The 25,469-nt window shown below is 44.8% G+C and overlaps 2 protein-coding genes across 2 annotated transcripts in view; one reads left to right on the top strand and one right to left on the bottom strand.

Annotated features, from left to right (window-relative positions):
• Window positions 1-1,228: 1,228 nt before the first annotated feature.
• Window positions 1,229-21,428, top strand: RARB (retinoic acid receptor beta). The gene is made up of 6 exons (XM_044678883.1): window positions 1,229-1,457; window positions 2,881-3,078; window positions 3,199-3,506; window positions 16,261-16,465; window positions 17,330-17,488; window positions 19,982-21,428. The coding sequence occupies exons 1-6, from the start codon at window positions 1,229-1,231 to the stop codon at window positions 20,176-20,178; spliced, it is 1,296 nt and encodes a 431-aa protein (XP_044534818.1). The 3' UTR covers window positions 20,179-21,428.
• Window positions 21,429-21,472: 44 nt separating this feature from the next.
• TOP2B (DNA topoisomerase II beta) overlaps window positions 21,473-25,469 on the bottom strand; it is a 79,726-nt gene continuing 75,729 nt past the window's right edge. The window contains exon 36 of the mRNA XM_044678054.1: window positions 21,473-21,960. Coding sequence (XP_044533989.1) covers window positions 21,799-21,960 — 162 coding nt within the window. The 3' untranslated portion in view covers window positions 21,473-21,798. The remainder of the gene's footprint in view (window positions 21,961-25,469) is intronic.

Genomic DNA, 25,469 nt, shown 5'->3' with positions numbered 1-25,469 from the left:
CTTTAAACATGGCGCTCCTTCCATCACGGCCGTGCCTTTGCAGTGACTGGCTCCTGTATCTGGAATGTTCTCACTCCTCACCACCACCTTCTAGTTTCCCTTAAAGACTCCGACCGATTCCCACCTTCTGTAAGAAGTCTTTCTGGGGCCTTTAACACCCCGACCCCTATTGCCTTGGACAACGTCTTGGGTCTCCTCTAGATATGCCTTACTGCACTCAGCTATTTATGTGGCATCTCCCACATCGTGGGGTGGGTGGGAGGAGGCTGCCTTAAGTAAGGCCAGAGCTGCAACGAGACTGTATACAGAAGGCACTTACTTAATGCACAGGACCCACTCGAAGATCTCCTGATTCTGGTGTTATTTCCTTTCCACGAAATTCAACAAATGATGCATTAAATGCCTCTTATGGGCCAAGTACTGTGCCAGGCAGAGTACGAAGACAGCAATCAAAACGGTCCCTGCCCTCGGTGGACTTCCAGTCTGTGGCTCAGCATACACAAAATGTGATATAAAATATTATCTATTATATATTCCTATCTATAAAGATGTTTCTATTTTGCATATATGCAATTATACAGATTTCCACATGTGTATATATTTGCTTATATATTATTTCATATGAGTAAAAGTTTTATATAAATTATGAATATAGTTCATACAAATATATAACCATATATTACATTTTATATAAATTATAATATCTAATTATATTACATTATGTGATATACATGGTATATAATATATGTGATATATAAATATATTATATAACATATAACTATAATTAGATACATTATGTTTTATATAATGGATAATACAATTATATATCACATGGATATGGACTTATGTATAATATATCATGAATTATACACGTTTCTATATTATATATAAACATAATGATATGCTGTTTTGTCATTTTCTATGTAATAATTCTATGCAACCTATTTGTATTGTGCACATATAGGTTGTTTATATGTTATAATTACTTAATATATGATTATATCTCTGTGGCACGGTGTGTATAATGACATATGAGAATATCAGCATTCAGGAGGGAGCAGCTTGTAGCTAATTCCACGAGTGGTAGGCAGACCGGCAGGGATCTGAATTTGGGCCTGTTTATGTACCCCAGGGGAGGAGGGGGGCCCAACACAGAAGAACCCAGCCTGCTCTTCCCTGGGGTTCGCTATTCCCCGGGGACAGCCCCAAACCCAGAAAGGACATTTTGATGAATTGTCTAGAAAAGCCACCAGAAATATCCAGGCATGAGGATCCTGGAAATTCTCCTCCACTTTGTCCCTTGGTCTCCCTTTCCCTTTCGGGGCTCAGCGCGCCCCAAGGCTGTGTCCAGCTCCAAGTTGCGGGGTCCTTCCTTTTCAAACTACTCGTCTCGGCCATTGCCAAACGCTCCCTAACCCATAACCCTCCGATCTTCCAAGAACACGCCATCGTGATGGGTAGAGTCTTGTCCTCCAGCATCCCAACCACGCCAGATGCCCACTTGGCCTCCCAGCATGCTCTCTGTTTGCTCTGGACCTGTGAGCTCCTCTGGGGGAGTCAGGGGAGATGGGTGACTTCCAATGTGGAAACTCCTTCCACTTCTAGAAGAGACTCTTCTGCCCCATCTAGTCTTAGAGAGCTGCTGGGGCTCCAGGCAGTTAAGTGAGTTGCCCAGAGTCAGTAGGTCACGTAGCAAAGGTGAGCTAGAGGCAGAATTTGAACCCGGCTTTTTCCAACAACAAAGTGGACTCTCTAGGCATTAAGCCCCTTTGCCTCTTGGGGGGTAGAGACGGCGGGGTAAGGAGTGCCCCAGGAGCCCTTGTGCCGTCCTCCCCTAGTGATGCTTATTTGGCAGCTAACGCTTACAGAGGTCCCTGTCTGGAGTCTTAGAGTGGCTCCTTAGGGGGCTTAGAGAGCCTGGATTAAGCGAATGCTACTGTTTGAATGGGCTTCCCTTTGAGAGTCAGCCAACTTGCTCCCAGAAACACAGCACGCAAGAACTGGTGGAAACATTGGACTGAAGAATGTGACAGTAGCCAAGATGGCTCGCCAAGATGTATCTATTAAGTGCCTACTGTATCCATGTGCTAAGAGAGCGTTTAGTCCAGCATCCTCATTTTACAGGAAGAAACTTCCATTGTAGTCATAGAAGGGGAGATCCAGATCTGGAAGGAGACTAAGGTCACACAGTCATATAACTGTATTTTCCAGATGGGAAAACTGAGGTTCAGGAAGAAATGACATAGAATCTTAAATTTCGAGCTGAAGAGAAAAACATCCCATTTTACAGATGAGGAAACTGAGGTTCTAGGAGAAAGAAATGGCACAGGGTCACGAATCTCATACTGGAAAGTAACTTATCCCATTTTACAGATGGGGAAACTGAAGATTGAGGAGAGAGAAATGACATAAAATCAGAAACGTGGTGCTGAAAAGAACTGAGGTTCAAGAAGGGAGAAATGACATAAATCATAAAGCTGGAGTTGGAAAGAAACATCCCATATTGCAGATGAGGAAACTAAAGTTCAGCAAAGGAGAAATGACGTAGGATCACAAACCTGGGGCTGGAAAGAAATGTATCCCATTTTGTAGATGGGGAAACTGAGGTTTGGGGAGAGAGAAATGATATAAAATCATAAATCTGGAGTTGGAAAGAAACATCCCAAACTACAGATGAGGAAACAGGTTCAGGGAGGGAGAAATGACATAGGATCACAAATCTGGGGTGGGGAAGGAACTTATCCCATTTTACAGATGGGGAAACTGAGGCCCAGCAAGGTAACACGGCTTAGCTCAGGTCTAGCACTGGCTGAAGAATCGGGCTTCCCAGAGGGTACTTGTGTGTTGCAGGATGACCATGTTTTGTGATTCTTCGAATAGAGAAGCCCCGGCCTTCGGATCTTGACTGTTTGCCTTCCTGGGTGGGGAACGATTCGGCCCTTTCCTTCAGCCTTCCTGGGGTTCCAGTGGAAACTCTTTCTCAAGGGCTTCCCCACAACAGGAGGTCCCGTACCATGTGGAAATGTTTAAACTCCCTCATCTGTGGAGTCCACGTGGCCACATCAATTCTGATGAATCGTGAAATGTCCCAAGAATCTTAGGGGCAGATCCTGCCTAAAGACAACATCCCCCCAACAGGAAACTTGGTGGAAAATGCCTGGAATGTTAACGCCTGTTATTAATAGCCGGTTCTTTGAGCCTTCGGTTGTGGCCCCTGTTTTGAATGTATTTATTTTCATTTGCGGAGCGAGCAGCAGCTTCCCTGGACCCGAGACAGTTGGTTGACGCTGGGTTTTCTTTTTCTTTTTCTTTGTCCCTCCCGCTGCCAGAATTCCAGCGCTGATCATCGGGTGCGCCTGGACCTGGGCCTCTGGGACAAGTTCAGCGAGCTGGCCACAAAGTGCATTATTAAAATCGTGGAGTTTGCTAAAAGGCTGCCTGGCTTCACTGGTTTGACCATCGCGGATCAGATCACCCTCCTGAAGGCAGCCTGCCTGGACATCTTGGTAGGTGCCTTCTCAGGCTGGGGGTCTGGGGGGGACAGGGAGAGGGAGCTCGTCCTGGGGACCCCCTGAGTTTGGGTGCTGCTGTTTCTCCTCCATGGTTGTGGCTTCCCAGAAGCAGTCACTGTGTCTTCAGGCAATAAGGACTTGAAAGGTGATTAGGGTGTGATGGGAGAAATAAGGAAGCTCCAGGCTTTCCCCAACATATCCCTAGAGAGAGACGGGAGAACTTCAGATCTTTTTGTGTCCTTTTTACAGCATTTCGGCTTGTTCTGTCCCCAAAGACTCAGCCTTCTGGAGAACTGACCCCTGGCCCTGGTGCGGTTGTCATAGCCCTTCTCTCCTTAACTCCCCCACCTCCATGGGCCATTGTCACTAGAATTCACCCAGAATTCACTACGGGAGAGACCCTGGATCCGGGCACGCCTGCCGAGGCTGGGCTCCAGCGCTGAAGGCTTTATTGTTTCCCTTCTTTTGCGTCTTGGATCTCTTCCTTTCTCTTCATCAATTGAGATCCCCAAAGGTACCAAGGCCAGAGCTGGTGTTCTCTCCTCTGTAAATGAGAATCGCCTTCCATTTTCCTCAAAAAACCCAGCCCAGGGACGCTCAGGCTTCTTGTGGCACGGGCCCCCGTGGCCACCCTTTCCACAATATTGTCCTTAAATGCCCCAAAGCAAATATGTAGGATTCCCAAGGAAACCAGTTACACTGACATACAGCTAGCACAAACTCCAGCTTCTGAGTCCTTGTCCTAGCTGTGCCAGCCTCGGGGTGAGGGAAATGGAGGGGCAATTACTCCTTGGGGGAATCCACCTGTTCCCCTCCCCCTCTTTGCTTCTGTTCTGGTTTAGCTGAGGGAATTGTCCTCAGGACTCCCATCTGGGCCCCTCCACTCCTCTGGTGCCCTCGTCTACCCATCGGCCGCCTCCTTACTCAGTGAAGGCACAGGACCCCCTTTCAGGTTTATTCCACATGATTAACATTTTCTCCATCACTTTCTTGAGCCTAGACAATGAACAGAACAGTAAATCAAGGCCTCAGAGCTTGGTGGCATTTGCTGACTTCCAAGGTCTAAATCAGTGATTCCCAAAGTGGGTGCCACCGCCCCCTGGTGGGTGCTGCAGCGATCCAGGGAGGCGGTGATGGCCACGGGTGCATTTATCTTTCCTATTAATTGCTATTAACATTTTTTAAAAATTAATTTCCAGGGGCTAAGTAATATTTTTTCTGGAAAGGGGGCGGTAGGTAGGCCAAAAAAGTTTGGGAACCGCTGGACTAAATGCTCCTACAGAAAATTTAACCATCAGCTTTTGAGAGCAAGTTTTGAGCCGGTTCTAGCAAAAGTTACTAAGTATCCCAGACCCTGGGCTCGATGCTGAGGATGCCCTTTTTCCAAATGGGTCTTCCATCTCAGTTCAGAGAGTCTCTCCACCAACGCAGCTCGCAGCCTATCCGTGCCTTCCCATCCTGTAGGACTCTGACATTCTTCCAAAGGTTCTGCCACACAAGGCCGGATCTTTTTAACTTTGCCTTCATATTCTAGTGGTACCTTTCATTGTTGCTAAGGAAGCAGGCAAAAGGGGAGAAGTCCCTGCCCTCAAGAAGCTTACATTCTTTTTTTTTTAACCCTGACCTTCTATCTTAGAATCAATACTGTGTATTGTAAATATTAAAAAAAGAAAAAAGAACCACTATTGTATATCAGTGCCAAGGCAGAAGAGCAGTAAGGGCTGGGCAATGGGGGTTAAGTGACTTGCCCAGGGTCACCCAGCTGGGAAGTGTCTGAGGCCAGATTGGAACTCAGGACCTCCTGGTTCTAAGCCTAGGTCTTAAGAGAATGTAAGAAATGGTATGCAAACTTGGAACCAATAAAATTCACGGAGCTCCAAGGACATGAGTCAGGGCTGAGCTATGGCAGCAGATGACAGGAAAGAGGACTTCACTTAGAGCCGGAGGACCTGAGTTCACATTCTGCCTTCCTGTTTACTCTGTGGGTAGCGAGGTGCCAGAGTAGATGGAATCAGGAAGATCTGTGTTCCAATCCTTCCTTAGAGCCCACGGCACTTCCCTGACAGTCCTGATGAGCTCTGAGTAAAGCTTTTACGTGCCAGGCATGGTGCTGAATTCTCCAAATTCAACAAAGGCGACGAGCATTTCCCTTCTGGGGTTCTGATGAGAAAACGTCCATCAAGTGCTCTGCACACCTCGGCACCCTACGGAAATGGCAACTCTTCGTTGTCACCTTCGGGAAGTCGTGAAGCTCTCCCCGAGCCCCCAGGGGGTTATACCATCCAGGCTGCCGTGGGCAGACCAGAGATGTCAGCCATGCTGCCTGCGGCCAAAGGAAAATGGAATTGGGAAAAGCTAGACTGGAGAGCCTTGAAGCGAAGGCAGTTTGTAGCTAGCAGGGCATCTTACATGTGGCTTAGCGCCCCTCTGAGGTTCCTCCCTTCTAGCGATAAATCTCTGGGAAATGTTTCAGTCGCCTTAGACATGAGCTTATTCCCAAGATCCGTCACCCTGAGAGTGACTCCCCGAGTCTCTGAAAAGGTTCCCTCCAGAGCCCATTACTGGAATGAGAGCCTTCATCGCTCTGACCTGCCCTGGTCAGAAGCTGGTCTGAAGCATCTTCAACTGTGCAGGGCTGATAGAGAGGAGGAGGAGAGAGAGCAGGAGAGCCAGAGGCATCCCTGGAGCAGCAGCGGGAGGGGAAGTGGAGGCAGGCCAGGGGCTGCCCGCCCTCCCCTCCTTTCTGTCCCTTTCCTCAGAGGTGCTCCTTCCCTGCCGCCCGTGTGGCCTCTGACCAGACGGGCATTTATGGTCAGCTGTGTGCCCGCCACTGTTACTGCTGTGAGGATGAGGTGCCGGAAGGCAGGCGGTCATTTATAAAGGGTGACACTTTCCCTAGCTTGCCTCTTTGCCACGTTCCAGGGAAGAGGATTGATATACGTCACTGGGTCAGAGAGGCAGCGGGCTCTGCCCATATCACGGGGGCACCCACAGTCTTTTAGCCATCGACCCTGGCCACGCCGCCGGATCACTTCTCTTTGCCATCATCATCATCATCCATTTGATCTGGTCCAGAGCCACCTGCCATTGCCCGATGAAAACATCAGAACGAAGGATTTCCCTTGGTGTTGGCCAAATCCCCAAAGGTGATTCCATCAAGCACCTACTGTGCGCTAGCTATGCTCAGTACACAATAGCTAAGCATCCCAGTCTCAGAGCTATTCTATATGGATTCTGGAAAAATAAGAAAACCCAGTCCTCAGGAGCACAGATTTTGAGCGGAGAGAATTGATTTAGTCTGGCTGCTAATGAATCCCCTTCATCTAGTCTGAATCTATATTGTTTATGATTCCTGCCTCATTAGAAGGGGAGCTCCCAGCGGGCAGGGACAGCATTGTCTTGTTCCTTATTTCTTTGCGTCCTGACCGTTCTTAGCCCAGTACCCAGCACGTAGTATAATAAACATGTATCATCCGATCACTAAACTGCATCTTTTCTTTCAATGACTGCCTGCTTGCCCAGGCCAACTCTCTCATTTTACAGATGACAAAACTGAGACCTATGGAAGTGACTTACCCAAGATCACACAAGTAGTAAGCAGTAGAACTGGTCCTTGTACCCAGATCCCTTGACTCCAGTGGACAGTGCCATCTTGTTTCTCCATTCTTGGTCTAATAGACAGTGCTGCTGAGCTTTGAATTAGGGTCACATTGTCCCATCTGACTCTTACTCCTTGTGTGACCCTGGACGAGTCATTGAAAGGCAATGTGATCCCATGGAAAGGGACTCTGGAGGCAAAAGTCCTTGGTTCAGTGCAAGCAAGAACCCCCTCTGTGGACCTCAGTTCCTCCTTCTGTAAAATGTGGAATTTGGACTAGGGGACATCTCTGGTCTTTTCCGACCTAAATGGATAATTCTATCCCCTTTTCTAACTCCCTGGGACTTATTTACCAAATTAGAAGACAATTGCAATTTGTGTGGGTGGAAGGATTAGGATTTCCCCCTTTCCCATATTGGCATGATACTTGATCTAAGATTTGCTGCCATTAGAGGCACTGAGTGCCCTTCCTGGAGACAGTAAGACTTGAGTTCGAATCTAGTTTCAGACTTTTACTAGCTGGCGGCCTTGGGTAAGCCACCTGATTGCTCCTTACCTTGGTTCCCTCAACCATAGAATGAGGCTAATAGTAGCCCATCGCTCCTAGGTTTGTTGTGGGGATCCAATGAGATCACTGTAAAACTCTTCATACAGGGCCTTCCCCATAATAGGCATGCTACAAATGCTAGCTAATTATCATCTATTTTCATTATCCTGAATCCGAGTGCTTTCCTGGATATCTAGGACTGGTATTTGGACACCAAGCACATGGCGCTCTGTGTGATGGATTTGCCCTTGTGCATGGTTAGAATGATTCGGGTGGATGGATCTGGGGATGGGCAGGATGGAGGGGGCTGAATGTCAGTGCGTTGGTGCATTCATTCCCTTTAACTCTTCTGATATTCTGAGTCCCAGGAAGTACAGACATCGGGGGCAACTGCAACCTTTTCAATCAGAGGTTGGATGTCCCCAAGGAAAAGCTAGAACGGATCGGGGAATCTCCAGACTCCCAGCATCATCGATCAGGAAGGAACCTGAAGGGTGCCCTAGTCATGGGATCATAGGATGCAAGAACACGGAAGGATCTGGAGAGAGATCAGTCTTTTCAACGCCCTCATTTTCCAGATGAGCCAACAGACTCCCAGAGAAGTCAACAGAATTTCCCAAGAACACACAGCCAGGAAATAATGGAGCTGGGATTTGATCATCTTATTTTATGAAATGAAACCCGAGGCCCCTGGGAGTCAGGTCCCCTGGCTAATAAAAGGCAGAGCTGGGACTGGAACCCTGGTGTACGTTTCTTTCTCTTACATCCACCTGCTTTTCCCTCAGGAGACTCACCTTCCCCAGGGGAAGGGAATGTGGCAAAGCTCAAGGAAAAGACCCAACAGGGAGGAGAATGAAGAGCCCCTGGAATTAACAGGGACAAAGCTCCCCATAATAGATGAATACAACCCACCAGATAATCAGCTGCGGCTTCTCTGGAGAACTCAAGCATCCTCTCTTCCCATTTACCCAGGGTTTATGTGACTGTTTTATGGGCTGCTTAAAAAGAAAAAGGGGTGATTACCATAACAACTGGAGCAACATGTGGCCCATCCACGATGTACAAAAACACCCCGCTCATCCATTTCGGTTCCTACCATCCATCTGTAGTGGGACTCTAGTGGCCCTCCCTCCCAACAGGGGCACGTAGAGACTTAACCCACACACTAGCTTTTTCAGGGTATTTGAATCCGAGGGGGATAGTTTTGGTTTTTTTTTTTTTTAGTTTGCTTTTGTTTATTTGGTTGGTTTTGTTTTGAATTTGGAAGATTGCATTTCTGTCATTTGAAGTGAATAGAAAGTGGCTCCCATGCTTTGGTCTTTCATGGGTCCAGATGTGCACACGATTTCTCCCCAGCCTTCTCCTGATGATGCAGCAGTTGGAGATGAAGGAAGTAAGAGGAAACCCTTGAATTTCCTAGTGTCAGCTGGAGAGCTGATGCCTCAGTGCTTTCCCATGAACTTCTCAGAGGTTCTGAGGTACAGGAAGTACAGGCATCAGCGGTGACTGTGACCTTTTCAAAAAAAGGTGGGACATCCCCTAGGAAAAGCTAGAAAGGGACAGGGAATAGGAAGACACCGTCCAAAATGGCGGTGACAATGATGATGACAATGACAATGATGATGACGATGATGATGATGATGATTCAGTTCAAAAAGCATTAATAAAAGTGATCCTTAAGAAGGCCCCTAACATGATGATGGTCATTCCAAGTCACTTTGCTTAACATCTCTATGATCTTAACTTAGCCTTTTCACTTTTCCAGGACTCAGTTACCTTATTTGTAAAATGAGGATGAGTTCTCAATCTCTGATAAGCTGAGTCCTATTGTCCTCTCATCCTATCGGCTTCTACTCTCCCGTGTCCTTCTTTCCTCCCATAATCCCTAAACTGCTGAAGTTTGCATTCACCTGTAGGTTGGGCTTTCTTTTATGTGCAAATGACAGTAGAATGTACTGTTTTCCACTAGCTTGAATAGTTTACTCTCCTTTGACACCATTCCAGCCTCCATGTCATTCCGTCTCAGTGCTAGGTGTTGTCTTTCAGAGATGAGTCTCACAGGGGGACCTGCCCCCACTGCCCAGTGAGTGACCGTCCAACCCTGGCCTTGAAATTGGTGAAGAAAATGCTGAAATGCGGCTCTTGGTAGACCAGCAAGCCACGTGGTGTTTCCCAGAATATTGCATATCTTTATGATGTGCAAGTTGACTCAAAGCCTCCCTTTGGCTTTTGGAATATCCAGAGACACATGGAAACAAGGAAGCCTTAGTTTGGAGACTCCGAAAACAAGCCCCTCCTGTTTAGGCTCTAGGCTGAAAAAGCCAGACAGTTCCCCATTCTCCAGCAGGACCGAGCTCCACGTCACCCCTTTGATGGAGTAGAATGAAATGCTGCTCTCTAATGCCGTTAGGACAGATCCCTTCTTTCCCCTGAATTGTAAATTCAGGCTGGAGCTGAGTCTCCTGTGCCAGAGAGAATCCCACGGTAGCTCATAAAACCCAGGAATACATGAGGTTTTCTTTTCCAAGCAGGCAGGGAGGTGTCTGTTAAAATTCAGCTGAGCAAGAAAGTGTTTTGGCAAATGACTCACTGGCCTTCCAGGTAAGTGCTTTGTTTCCCCAACTCCCAGGATCTCAGAGTTGGAACCAACCTGTGCCTGAAGAAGAATCCCCTCCACATGAGAGGGGATCACCCAGCGTTCATTTGAAGACCTTAAATAAAGGGGAGCTCACTACCCCATGGGGCAGCCTGTCTCACTTCATTCTTGTCCTGTGCACGCCTGCACCTTGTAAATGGGTCAGATGGAGTCGCCTTCCTGTGTGAAGGAGATTCCCTTACCAGGAAAACAGGGATGCCAAGCTCCATTCCCATCATCGTTTGGTCACCAAGTAGACTATTGAATTGAATAATGGTACCTTCAAGACCATCTGGGTCCACCCTCTCATGGGGTTGTAGGATTCGATAGCTCTAGGGCTGGATGGAAACTCAGAAGTCAGCTAGTCCAAGCCCCTCATTTTATAGATGAAGAAATGGGGGTCTCGGGAGGTTGGACTTGCCCAAGGATTTGAACTCGGGTCTTCTGATCCCAGAATCAGTGCTCCTTCTGGTGTACCACACTTCCTTCCATGCTTTTAATTACTTCTTGGACAGATACATAATACTGGACCAAGCATTATGGAATAAGAATAATTACTAGGCATAGACACAGATCTTGCCCTTGAGAAGCTTCCAGTCTATTCTAGGATGGTGGTGAGAACTTTGGGAATCATTTGGAAATGTAATTTTCATTTCCTTTTGCTCTTGACCCATCATTTCATCCAAGTAGAAAATTCCTGGTGTGGAAACTCCTTCCTCTGATGCACACCAGCAATTCTTATGTGACCTACAGACTTAGTGCCTCAGGACACTGAGAAATGCCCAGTGCCACACAGTGAGTCAATGAGACTCGAACTCAGCTCTCTATTAACCATACCACTGTTACTTCTCCCTCCTGTAAAGATATCACAAAAACTTGACATCTTTCCCTGCATGAGACCTTACAGATCCTACCTAGACTTTGTTGCATATTTGTGTGATGAGAGACATTGGCTTTGAACCCTAACAGCTGTGTTAATGGCCCTCCACTTCTCTGGGGCTGAGTCTTCTCATCTGTAAGATGGGAGTTGCAGCCTTTTAATTTCTTTTAAAAGACTGTTGTGAGAAGATTTGGGAACGTTGATGCATTATGGCAATGGGATGATGCCCGGAGTCTTAGCTCAGGATCCCTCCTGCTGCAGACTTTCTGACTCCTGGATTTTGGCCTCCACCCAAAGGACCCTCATTGGTTGGCCATTGACAAAAGCCAAGATGGCCCTTTTATCTTGGAGAGGGATTCATGTTGTAGATCAATAGACCTCCTGTTAGGAAGATCCTCCTGTGGGATGAGGACCCCCTTGGGCAAGTCTGGGGAGCTTCTGCTATTTTTAGTCAACTCACGGGGTCTGCATGGAGATGTTTCCAGAGAAAACATCATTCTTTCAAACAAAGGGCGTTTGAGTTGAGAATGAGAACTGTGGGTCTGCCAGTGGCATTTGACTGTGGTGTGACAGAAATCAAATGTTTGGTTTTTCTTGAGAAACAGAACCATCTCAGGGATGCTGAGAGTATGCTGTCTGGGCAGAGAATCCACTTTTGTTTCTTCAGCAAAGTTGCCTGCCCATCACCGTTCAAAGTAAACTGAGTATTCCTCTAAAATTTTAGTCCGAGTTCTTCTGGCCATCATAGAGCTTGTAATAGAGCTGCATCATTGAGGATTATTATTATTATTTATTTATTTAAAATCCTTACCTTCTGCCTTAGAACCATTGGTTCTAAGCAGAAGAGCAGTAAAGACTAGGCAATGGGGGGTGAAGTGACTTGTCCAGGGTCACACAGCTAGGAAGTGTCTGAGGACAAATTTGAACCCAGGACCTCCTATCTTTAGGCCTAGCTCTTCATCTACTGAGTCCCCTAGCTTTTCTCCATCCCAAGAATTATTTTTTTAACTCGAAGGAGTTGTGTTGGCATAATCTCCCACTGCTTTCCTCATCTGGTCCCCTAAAGAATTCTTGTGCCTTGGTTTCTTACCCAGTAAGTCCTTTCCCTGGCCTCAGTATCTTGATGAATCCAAAGAAGAGAACGAAGGAGAAGGGACAGGTAGGGGGCTAAGCTAGGTGACTCAAGGGACTACCCTCAAGGCTAGAAATGTGTATCTTGGCATCCTCATTTAGTTCTCTACACCCAGGGAAAGAGAAGCAAACAGAAGAAGCAGCCAATGTCTCAAGGTAGTCCAGGGTGAGACTCAGCCAGATAGCTAATGCTATTTCTCTCTCAGTCTCCTCTTTCTCTGTCTCTGTCTCCTCTCTCTGTCTCTTTTTTCCTCTTTCTTCTCTCTCTGTCTCTTCCCTCCTCTCTCTCTCTGTCACTCATTCTTTTTTCTCTCCATCTCTCTCTCCTTTCTCTCTTTCCTCTCTCTCTCTCTGTCTCTGTCTCTGTCTCCATCTCCTGTCTCTCTTTTTTCTCTTTCTTCTCTCTTTCCTCCCTTTCTGTCTGTCTCTCTGTGTCTCTTCTCTGTTTCTCTCTCTGTTTGTCTCTGTCTCTTTTATGTGTATGTATGTTTCCTTTTCTCTTTCTGTCTGTCTCTCTCCCTTTTGCCCTCCTATTTCTCTTTCCCTCCCCTCTCTCATCCTCAACCTCTTCTGTCTCTCTTTGTCTTCCTGTAAGCCTGGAGTACTGGAATCTCCAACTAATTGGTCTCCCGGCCCCAAGGCCCTTCCCTCTTTAATCTAGTATCTGCAGAAGCTACAAGTGGGATATAATTGAAGCAGAGTTCTGACAAGGTTACTTCCCTGTTTGAGATTTAAAGTCCTTCTCAAATTGACTCCAACCTAGATGTTCAGCCATATTGTTTATCTCCTTCAGACATTCTTCATTTTAACCCAATGGCCTTCTTGCTGTTCTTCTCAGCTTATTCCATCTCTATCTGTTGTGAGGAAGATTAATTAGTATTAGTGTTGGACCTAGCAGGTGTCCCAACCACTAATGGAGTCTCTCAGAGCACAAGCCCCACTTCCTGCTCCTTCATTCCATCTTGGAATCCTCCAGCCCTTCCTGCTAGGTCCAACACTAATACCAATTAATCTTTCTCACATCTCCATAACTTTACATAGGTTGTCCCCTCTGTCTGGAATGGAGTCCCTTCTCTTAGAATCCCCAGTTTTCCTAAAAGCTTAGCTCAAAGGCCACTTTCAAGAGTAGGTCTTTACCTGATTGCTCCAGATGCTGATTGTCTTCCCTGTCTACACCCAACCACATAAACACACACTGTTTCTCCTAATAGAACATAAGCTCCTTGAGAGCAGGGAATGCTTCATTTTTGCTTTTGTATTTTCAGCACTTAGAACATTTCTGGCACATAGCTGGCATTTAACAAATGTCTTTCGATTGATTGGTTGATGGTGGGTCTTGTCAAGCTGGAAACCCTTTGAATACAGACTGGTTTTATGACTATTGACTATATGACCAGGCCAGCTAAGTATGAAATGATTCATTGCCAGTTATATGACCACTAGGTTCAAATTCTTTTCAGCCATAAAAATCTCCCACTGGCTGCTCACTAAGATGTAGAAATTTTGAGTATAAGGAATAGGAAATCTGTTGAAAGAACAGGTCCATTCCACCTTTATTTATTAAATATGTGCATCCATACAAGGGAAATACTGGGTGCTGGAATATTCCAAATGCTTTGTGTCTCTGAATTCTCATTCCTCTGGCCTATCCTCCAATGACACAGACCACAGTCCTTCCATGCTTTCCCATCCTTCCTGGCTCTTATTCATGTCTTCCTATCACTTTGCCACAGAAGGTTCATGCAGTGTTTTCAGCTTTCCCTTGATTTCTCTTGGCTATCCTTTGGCTTTCTCATTCTCCCTATCTGACTCCTCCACCTTATTTTTTTAGTCATGCAGTTCTTTTCATTTTGTTTATTTTTTTTTTTTTGGTAGCAACTTTATGTGTTACAGACGATTCGCACCTACTGCATGACTTTCCATCGCCCAAGGAAGGTAACTCTTTAAATTCCCCAGTGTGCTAGGGATGCAAAGGTAGAAAATGTCCCCAACTCTGCCCTGAAAAGCATGCTGTTTCTCTGCATTTTTGTTGTATAGCATCAGCTGGACAGCCAAGTACAATATGAGGCATGATGTGATGGAAGCATTGGGCTAAGCAAGATGCTCTTAGAAATTTGAGAGGGAAGATGTGATTTCTTTTGGGAGGAAGGTCTATAAATGAACATATTATGGAAGAGAACGTTCTGTGAATTGGGTCACAAAGGAAGGAAGAGGCTTTAGGAGACTCAGATGTAAACGGTCTTGAGCCCTTGAAATTGGACATTTTTAACCCAAAAAAGAGAAGATGAGGGCAGGCTGTGGCCTGTATCTTCAAGTATTTGAAGGGCTGTCATGGAAGAGGTATTAAATTCGTTCTTTCAGGCCCCAGAAAACAATACCACAAGCAATAGGAGAGACTAAAAAGAGGCCAATTAATTACACCTGATAATGGGAATTTTTTTTTCTAACAATTCTTTGTTATTCAAAATGAACTGCTTTAGGAAATAGTGGGCTCTATCCTAAGAAGGTTAGGGAAGGATGAGGATATCTTCAAGCCGGGGTTAAATGACCAATGAGGTGACTGATGGAGCTGATAGGTTAGATCCATGGAAGAGTGGAAGTCAAAAGCACTATTTATGCTTTTGGGGAGGTCAGCTATATCTTAAAACTTGGGTTCTCCTTCTGGTTGCTTAGCCACATATATATTCTAAGGAAGATGCTTGACTAATCCAGTTTCTTGTCATTTGGGTAGAAGAAATAGGCCAGTTGAGGTCTTCCAGTGAGGAAGAATTCCTTCCGAAAGTCCAGACCGGCATTACTCTGATTTGTGATTTGGAACATCTTCTTCCTATGGTTATTAATCGTTTTAAGTTCTTATTTTGAAAAAAGGGGCTTGACCTTTGGTCTTATATATTTCTGTTAGTGTTCTCTCTCCCTCCATTCCTCTCTCTCTTTCTCTCTGTGTGTCTTTCTGTCTCTCTCTGTCTCTGTCTCTTTCTGTGCATATGCACTGCCCCCAACACACACACACACACACACACACACACACACACACACACACACACACTACCAAACTTACCCAAGGAAGATTTTTCCCCCCAGTTGGCTCCCTCTCTCGTCCTAGATACATTCATTTTGTTCATGCAAAAGCTTTTCAGTTTCACACATTCAGAGTTAATCATTTGGTCTTTTGTAACGGACTCTAACTGTGTTTAGTTAAGAATTCATTTTCTGTGCAGGGCACTAAGAGGTGTATAACCTGTTTACTTATTTTTAATAGGATTTCTAATGTGCAGGTCAAGTTTCCATTTTGAATTTATAATGGTGTATGGCATAAAATATCGGTCTAATGCCTTCTAGTATTCCCAGCAATTCTTATCCAAAAGGGAATGTTTTCTCAAGAAATTTATATTTGGAGTTTATTGAATATTGGGTTATTAAGTTCCAATATCTCCAATTCTCCCTTGGGGGGGGGTCTGTTCTACTGATGTAGTATTCTATTTTTTAACCTATGGAGAAAGAAGAGAGAGAAGAAAACAAGCATTTATTAGGTGCCTACTGTGCGCCTACAGGCTTCTCATTTGATCCAATTCCAAATAGTTTTGATGATTGCTACTTGGTAATACAGTATGAGTTCTGACGGTATCTTTTCCCCCCATTATTTTCCTTCATGTTCTAGAGCAGTGATTCCCAAAGTGGGTGCCATCGCCCCTGGTGGGTGCTGCAGTGATCCAGGGGAGCAGTGATGGCCACGCTTTTTTTTGTATTACATTCTATTCTGAATTCAATAAATAGTTTCATAATTTCCAGGGGGCGCTAAGTAATATTTTTTCTGGAAAGGGGGCGGTAGGCCAAAAAGGTTTGGGAACCACTGCTCTAGATCTTTGTTCCTACAAATATATTGTTATCATTTCATCCAGTTCTAGAAAGTGTTTCTTTGGTAGTTTTCTTTCCAAACTTTTCATTTCCCCCCCACAGATTCTTAGAATCTGCACAAGATACACACCCGAACAAGACACGATGACTTTCTCCGACGGCCTTACCCTAAACCGAACCCAGATGCACAATGCTGGCTTTGGACCTCTCACCGATCTGGTGTTCACCTTTGCCAATCAGCTCCTGCCTTTGGAAATGGATGACACAGAAACAGGCCTTCTCAGTGCCATCTGCTTAATCTGTGGAGGTACTCCCAGGGAGGGTCCCTTGTCCTGGAGCTTTGATAAGGAGAAACGAGCCTCGTCTACCTCTCGAGCCTAGACGAGGCGTAGAAAGAGAAGCAGGAGCATCGGAGGGTCTTGTTTGTTTGACTTTCCCCTGTTCCTAGGAGCAAAATGACTGTATTTAAGCTCCTTCTGCTCCGCAAAGGTTCAGAGACCCTATTTGGTTGCTGGCTCTGGGTTTATTCTTTTTTCATTCCATTTGTGTGGACTTTGCCACCGTGGAATGCTGTACTGATGGCTTGGTGAATTTGTGTGATATTAAATTAATCCTCAAGGAGGGGTGCCAAGCCCTTGAGTTCGCTGGCCCCTGGGTGTCCCAGCAGAGTGAGGCATTAGCATTTCCAAGTCATTGGATCACAAATGGTTTAACAAATAATACTGGCTTTAAGGATGGGGCTTCCTTCCTTAAAGCAGGCAGAGGTGTGCGGTCTCTTGGTTCCGTACTGCCATCTTCCGGCCAGTAGAGGTAGTTCATCACTTAAACCAGCTACCCCCAAGGAAGGAAGATTGGTGGAAGTTACAGGAAAACCAGAATCCAACTTCCTTTCTGTGATCTTTGATCCGATTTTCCGCTTGGCCCATGCCTTCTGAAGGTAGAAAGGGCCTGCACCCCTGCATGCAGAGGGGCCAAGTTTCTGTTTTGGCTTTAAGAGGAACGATCACGTAAAGCCAAGAGGGAGTGAATGTGGGATCTGCTTTTGGGGGGCTATGGATGAAATCCTGCAAACAAGGGACACCCAGCTGGTTTCACCCCATTCTAATGAAATCACAGAGCCTTGCCCCACTGCCTCCCCAATAACTAACTGTCCTTTCTTCCTGGTCTCCAGATCGTCAGGACCTTGAAGAACCAACAAAAGTGGATAAGCTACAAGAACCATTGCTGGAAGCCCTCAAGATTTACATCCGAAAGAGACGCCCCAACAAGCCTCACATGTTTCCAAAGATCCTTATGAAAATCACAGATCTCCGCAGCATTAGTGCAAAAGGTAGGGCAGCGTAGGTTGCTTTTTTCTTGCAGTAAGCCGGAACAGCCAGTTTTGTGACCGTTCAAAAGCCCTGTGCCTTCTCCTCAGTGTGGCATAGAGCCAGCCCTCTTAGGTCCTGGCTCTGCTTCTGTGTGGCCCGTTCTCCCCTTCTCTAAAAGAGGGCCCTTCTGGACTGCCTGACATGTCTCACAGGGTCCTGACGGGGAGCTTCCAGGCCAAAGAAGAAAGATAAGGCATAAAAGAAAGGAAGAAGGGTGAGGCTGCAAACTCCCAGAGAACAGGGGCTTTTGTTCCGCATCAGAGTATTGATAAATGCTTACTGACCAAAGATGAAAAAAAAATATGAAAATATTGTTTAAAAATCTGTCAAGGCTGACCGATGGCATATAATTGCAACAGAACACTGAGAACACTAAAATTCAGAGAACTAGGCTTGAGAAATAAGGATAATTTGAAAGAAAAAAAAGAATGGTTCTTTGGTGTTCTGGAAGGAAGGTGCTTCATTTTATAACTGTTAACTTTAACGATAGCTAATAAATGGTCATTTGCAGAGCGCTTGAACATTTGCAAAGCAATTCGTAGCTATGATCGCGTTTGATCCTTATAGCAACTCTGTAAAGTGGGGCTATTTATCCCCATTTTACAGTAGAGGATGCTGAGGCAGTCCGAGGTGACATGCCTTGCCTGGGATCACACAGCTAGAAGGTGCCTGAGCCAGGAACCAAACTTGCCTCCCTACCTTTGAACCCCCTCTCCATACTACACTGCCGCCATATTAATTCCCTTGTTTTGTCCATTTCTTTCTAGTTTTTCACACATTATTTATGGAAAACCCTCTTGGGCTAGAAAGAACCAAGCCCTTCATTTTGAAGGCTTAGAAAGGAGGAGTTTACAGTATAAACACTTTCCCAGAACTCTAGGTCCATAGATCCCAAGGTTCCATAGGCTGTATATGACAGAACCAAGATTGGACCTGAACCCCCAAACAGATGGAGTGCACATTAGGGCCACGGGTACAGGTTCCATTTCTCCCTTGATTCATTTGACCATTTGCTCTAGTGGTACTCTCTGTTCCAGGCTCATTTGCTTCTGGACTTTCATAAACAGGAGAGAATAAATAGCATGTCCTCCTGGGTTTAGAGCAGTGCCTAGGGGCAGCAGGCTCATTACCTGCCTCAAGGGGCTGCCCTTCGACTCCTGGGTACCTTCTGGGTTGGACCAGGTACCACTTCATTAGACAGCGCTTTTTTAGGCCTGTGAATTGGAAGTTTCCTCGCCCACTGTGAGACAGAAGTTTTTTTATTCATAGTTAACATCAAATTCTTCAGGTGGGATCCATTCTGAGCTAATCTGTAGATCTCTGCACCTAGAAGGATGAGTTCTCAGAAAGAACCCTGGTCAGGTGTTTCTACTGTAAACACTGTGACTGGGGCGAAGCCTTAGGATTGATTCAGAATGGGAGAGCCCTGGGTGTGAATCCTGGCTCTCCTGTGACCGTGTCGCCTGAAGGAAAATCCCCGCCTCCCCACGTGTTTCATCATGGGTAAGATGAAGGAGCTCTGAGCGCTCTGGAATCCACTCTGGGGCTACTCCACAGAAATGGAAAAAGGAATGGAGAACTCATCTCTAGGCCAGCATTCTTATATACATGAATGAACTACATGATTTCTCCCTTAAGGCCTATCATATGTAAGAGAAACTGGATTTGAGTCCATTCTCCCTCTTCTTTTTTAAAAATGTTACCTTCTATCTTTGACTGAATGAATACAAAGTGTAGGTTCCAGGGCAGAAGAGCAGTAAGGGCAGTCACCCGGCTGGGAAGTACCTGAGGCCAAATCTGGGCCTGGGACCTCCTGTCTCCAAGCTTGGCTCTTTATCCCCTGAACCACCCAGCCGACCCGGGCCCGTTCTCTTTTAACACCTCTTTTTGGGTGCCGTTAAAGGTCTGGAAATCTCAAGTCTTCTGATTGCAGGGTTGAGCGTATCACACGTCTCACTCTGGGTCAGGCCTGTTTTTCTGCATTTGTGTGGTTTGTAAGAGTTAAGAAACTATAAATAAGTGAACTGAAGTTGTGAAATTCATGTGGCTAAGGCTGACGCTTTGGGCAAGTTATTTATCAGAACCATTTTCTGACTTGGGTTGGCTTCTAAGTTGAGAACTTAATAGTGATTGCCTCTCTTTAAAGAATAGGAAAAAGGCGCCTTAAGTGATGGCCAAATCCTCTGCTAACACTCCAAAATGAGGAGTCATTGTAGAGCATCTTCTGTGTCACCCTTCTGTGGGCTTCTGTTTTTCATTCGTGGCCCCTTTCTTTAAAACTCAGAAATGAGCCGGCATCTGCTTGCTCACATTTCCTGACCAGACTCTACCCAGGCAGAATTGGGGGGGACGGAAGAGGCGTCCCTGTGTCCCTGCTGCTGGCATGCGTGCCTAGAGGACAGATGAGGCTGAACGGCGTGACTTCAGCTCATCTCTTTGCTTTCTTTCCAAAGGTGCAGAACGTGTGATTACATTGAAGATGGAAATCCCCGGCTCGATGCCCCCTCTCATTCAGGAAATGCTGGAGAATTCCGAAGGACACGAACCCCTGACCCCAAGCTCCAGTGGCAATACAGCAGAGCACAGTCCTAGCATCTCACCGAGCTCCGTGGAGAACAGTGGGGTCAGCCAGTCCCCACTGGTGCAATAAGACATTTTTCAGTCACTTCTGACATTCCCCCCTACCTTCTGTTCCCGGATATAAAAAGCAAGGAAAAAAAAAAATTTTTTTTTTTTTTTACTGCTGCTTAGTTTTGGGACTGAAAAGATATATTAAAATTCAAGAAGGACCAAGAAGTTTTCATATGTACCAATATATAAATATATATATATATACATATATATACTCCTCACTGTTTGATTCCTAACTAGAAATACAGACTTAAACAATTTTAAATCGGCCATTTCATGCAACCAGAAATTAGTTAACAGCTTCTGTTTTCTCTTCTAAACACTCAAGATTGCATGACAAGCCCAATTCCACCTGATTGAAACCCTGGCTAGAGTTCAAAGGACTTTGTCCATAGGGACGGGGGCTCCGCTCTTTCTCACCTGGATGTTTGGTGCTTCCCCTTTGTCTTGCAAACCCCACATCACCACGACGCGGAGGTTGTGAAAAAAAACGAGGCGACTGGACGTGTCCAGTTAAGAAGGACTAAAGAGGCGCTCTGGCCCCCGGGTATAAGATTAGCCTGGAACGTAGCTCCAGGGAAGAGAGGTGGAGAGAGTTTCGGGTGGAATTTGTATGGAAACTTGTCCTTTGCTCTCTTTTCAACGTCTCAAACTGCATCTTGGAATCCGTATTGCCCCCCCCCCCCAGACAACGGCGCCACCCCAACAGAACGGACTTGTGTGTCAGCGTCACTGCCATTCTCCCACTGTTCGTGTCACTTTAAATGAGAAGTGGTTTCTCACTTGTTTGCAGACAGAACGACACTGCGGAGGGAGAAGAGAGTCTCTGTCGTCACAGGAAAGCGCCTACATGGCAGAAGCACCTTCAGTGTTGGGGTGTCTTTGTTTACCTGTTCACAAGCCATTAGGGAAAGTCATTGGACAACAAGTAGGCTGGCCAACCACCCTCCTTTGTGAGTCATGCCAGGGGTGGGGATTTTCCAACCTCCTTGATGTGAAGGAGCCATCACAAATTCCCCAAGGCCCGGGCAAAGAATCTGTCTCTTTTGGCTGTGATCGAGTGGTTGACAGAAGAAAGGGTCAGTTTCTTAGGTCTCGTTTAAGCACTAGTGGATTTTTTCCCCCAATATTTTAGGAAGTCTGTGACGTACCTTCACTGGCTCTGTTTGTACATTGAGATTGTTTAACAATGCTTTCTATGTTCATATAAACTGTTTACCTTTTTCCATGGAGTCTCCTGGCAAAGAATAAAATATATTTATTTTAAAAGTGTGTGGGAGCTTCAGTTTGAGCTTCATTAAAGAGACAGAAAACACAGTTCCATTTTTAATGTTTAAATTTCATTTCAAAAAGCAGGTCTTTAGTCTGCAACCATGACAATTAAAATGTGTGCTTGAGCACAGCAGCCTAGAACATCTCTACAAGCCAATCAGACAATACATGACATTTCAATGAGTAAAAAAGGGCATAAAACTGTATGTGTAAGAACAAAATGTTAAAAGGCCTACACACAATAATAAAAACCATCTATTACATCATCACAGTAAAATAAGCCAAATGTACAAAAGTCTGCGACAGAAAAGACAAAAGGACAACACAAGGTAGTCGCTGAAAATGTTTTGTGTGCTCAGTGGGCACCTTAATTAAACATAGCAAAATCTACATCTTCATCAGATTCTGCAAAATATTTTACTTCTTTTCTGGCACGACCTGTACGAGGAAGAGAAGGTGGTTCAGGGGGGAAATCTGCCTGGAAGATGTCTCCATCTGAATCCTGGTCAAAGGATGCCTTCTTGGATTTCTAAAAATTAAAATAAGAAAAACTCTCAATTTCATGATTCATGAAAAATGACTATTCACATCGCACCTAACATTTAGAAGCATCCATGGCATCTAGAGTTTTTATTAAGAGGCAGAGAACTTTAAGTTCAATGAAGAAAACAAATCATGTTTTCCTCTTAAAGCAACTCCCTGCTTCACCTATCCCACAGACACTAGCTAGAGGCGTGTGCTGGCCTCTGGGAAGAGGTTAGAACATGGTCACCACCCACAATTCACTTTTAAAGGCTAACAAATGAAAAAACCCAAGGCAGCAACAACTATCAAACCCCTCCAATATTCCCATTGTTGCTGGGCAAAATATAAATAGTGTAAGTCATATTCTCATAGGCAGAGAACTTAAAATCTATTTGGGAAATAAAACTTGCCACAGAGTAGTGAATTAAGACCTAGGATGTCCAAGTACCAAGCCAGAGGCAGCCAGGTAGCACAGTGGATATGGAAAGATACTTGGTAAGACTTGAGGTCAAATCCTGCTTTAGCCAGTTCCATGACCCTGGCTAATTCACTTTCCCTCTATGTGTCTCAGTTTCCTCATCATAAAACAGGGATAATAACAGCACCTACTTCAGAGGGCTGCTGTGAATATTAAATGTTGTAAAGTGCTTGGCTATATAAGTGTCAATGATTATTATTATTATTATTATTATTAAGACAATGACAACACGTACCTATGTAAACCCATTCTACCACATCTCACAGATCCTTCTTCTACCTCTTTGCCTTAAATAGGCCCAGGCTCTACACTGGACTTGGAAAAGAAACAGGTAGCCCTGCTGAGATACCTAAGGTACCATCACTAAAAACCACCTTACAAAATAAAGGATTCTCTGGCCCAGGAGGGTAAAGGTACCCTCACTACCTATTTCACTTTGGGCCCTTTTGGAGAACCAGAGACTGTGAAAATACCAGAAATAATGAGCATAAAATAATTTATAATCAAGTGCTAAATTGTGTGATTCTAACTCCTGAGAGCTAGAGTAGTCACTACAGGTTTCGTAGACATGGTTCTCCACGTGCTTCTCTGCCAAATGAAAGTCAGACTCTTGAAGGTCCATTCCAGCTGAGGGAGTCTGTGTGATAGGCAAACTGGGCCTTATGGGATGGGAAAGTTTTGGGTAGGTGGAAAGAATGAGAGTACTCAGGTGTGGGGAGCACCAAAGTCTGGACAGTAAAAATGAACATGGATGCAGATAAGAAGCAGGAGGAAACCTCCACTGACAGCTAGCAGTTCCTGTTGTGCATCAGTGAGAATTAAGATTGAATAAGAAGGAAGAGACAACATTCAAGGACCCTGAAGAAAAAGAAAACAATGTCCTATAAGGCAAGAAGGAGCCATTTGACAAGACGAGTGACACAAATAAAAAAAAAGGTCTAACAAGATAAATGGTGTCTGGACTAACTTAAAGGTGGAGAGGCTAGTGCCAGCAAAGCTGTTTCAGATGGTGAATTCTGGGCTAAGTTGGTGGAAGTAAAAATGAAAAAGGGATAAATCAAAGACACAACTTTGTGGAAGAACTACTTAGAACTGATGACCAACTAGGTATATTGTTGGCATCTAGTTTGCTAACTAATGTGGTCGCAAAGGGAATGTGCTAATATCTTATTGTAGTCTGGCTACCTCCGGAGACAGGCTTAAGCCAGAATAAAGGTCTCAGGAATGGGTGCCTGGGCTCCTTGAAAAGGGACTGCAGAAATGAACGGTTGCAAGATGGGGCAGTAGAGTTTCTTTTATATTCACTAGTTTTGTTCTTTCAAGAAGGAGCACACCTCACAATGTAGATGGACTCATCACAGACTTCTTCTTCTGAAGGAAAAGGCAAGTGATGAAGAAAAATATAGAGATGAGCTAATAATACCCTAGAAATAAATTAACTTGGTCCATATATCCAATGCCAGGAAAAGGGGTGGGGGGTGAAGAGGCATTTTCCTATCTTCTTTTGTAGTGATAAAAGACCCTAGGAGATGATCCAGAAAAGAATAGGAGGCTAGAGGTGGCGAGGTATAAATCTAGAAAACACGATACTCTCTTTACTGTGGCTGAGGCTTTGGGGGCTTGGGGTTTCCAGACTTCTCCTGGAGCTATCTTTTTGGACCTCAACCATTTCTAAGTCCCTGGTAAGGCACTCTCATTCTGTAACTCTTTTCTTGGCTGAACCTCCTTACCCTGGCCCCTGGTATCCAAGATCTACTGGAATGTCTGGAAAAACACGCCTATTTCTGCTTTTCATAGGCACATTTGTTAAAGATAAAGGCTGGTTAAGATTCTGTAGTCTGTTAGAGGTAAAATTCCCCATCCAAACAAAGTAACTGCTAGTCTAGCATATCTGGTTCTGCTAAAACTCTCCCCAAAGTAACTGATGTATATTTTAATCTTGTCAGCTTGATCAACACACACACACACACACACACACACACACACACACACACACACACANAACACCACACACACACACACACACACACACACACACACACACACACACACACACACACACACACACACCTGTTTTTAAGGAGAAACTTGAATATATATTTGTAATTTATTTGATGCAATCTCTCAAGCCATGCTATCAACAGTATCCCAGGATTACGATATCTATAAAACTAGTTCTATGAAATTATATGGATTATAGTCATGTTAACAGGTCTGGTAGAGAATGCTGGGCCCCTGTGAGAGCTAAAAATTTATTAAATATTGTTAACAAAATAAAGAACACGAAGATGGAGACCCTAGGGATGAAAAGTTTCCTGGGAGTTCAGAAGAACAGTGATTCTTTTCTGAGTAGAAATGGAAAATTGGGGGGAAAGCTGGAATTCTTTAGGGTTGGGGAATGAGGTTATGGCAAGTTCAGTTTTGAACTCTTGAGTTTGAGAGCACGTAAGGCCACTCAAAAAGCAAATGCCCTGTGGAAAAATGTAAACATAGACCTAAAGTGCATGGTGAAGTTAAGGCTGTAGAGAAAATCTGTAAGGCATCAATACTAAACTTATAATAAAACCACAAATTCTTCCAAAGATATCAGTTTTGGAAGCAAAAAACAAATGGTTGAGTACCAATGAATATACTACCAATTATAGGAAGGGCATTATAAAATTAAAAGTTGACAAGAGATGAGCAATTTCAATTTTTTTAATCTTAAAAAAGTTTGTGATTCCTCTCTTGTGTAAAAAAAAAAAAAAAAGGCACTTGATGTTACCCATCCACCTCTGCTAGAGTCCTTATTCACTTGTCACAAAGGAGGATATTTTGTAGCAGAAACTGGTGTATTACAAAGGATAAGGGAGCCACACTCTGTCTCTAACTATGTGACTTGAAAAAGTCACACCTTCCCTGGGTCTCAGTTTCTTCATCTACAAGATAAGGAGTTGGATTAAATGATCTCTAAGATAGTCTTCTCAGGAGATGGCAAAGCACTCTAGTATCTTTGCCATGAAAACCCCATGATCAGCAGTGGTGTGACATGGTCC

This window comes from Gracilinanus agilis, chromosome 5 (genome assembly GCF_016433145.1).
Source record: "Gracilinanus agilis isolate LMUSP501 chromosome 5, AgileGrace, whole genome shotgun sequence".
NCBI lineage: Eukaryota > Metazoa > Chordata > Mammalia > Didelphimorphia > Didelphidae > Gracilinanus > Gracilinanus agilis.
This window is presented reverse-complemented; position numbering and strand designations above follow the sequence as displayed.

Coding starts and splice junctions, on each gene's coding strand:
- RARB (XM_044678883.1), top strand. CDS start 1,229: ATGAATTGTCTAGAAAAGCCACCAGAAATATCCAGGCATGAGGATCCT. Junction 3,507..16,260: donor CAGCCTGCCTGGACATCTTG/GTAGGTGCCTTC, acceptor TCCCCCCCACAG/ATTCTTAGAATCTGCACAAG. Junction 16,466..17,329: donor CATCTGCTTAATCTGTGGAG/GTACTCCCAGGG, acceptor CCTGGTCTCCAG/ATCGTCAGGACCTTGAAGAA.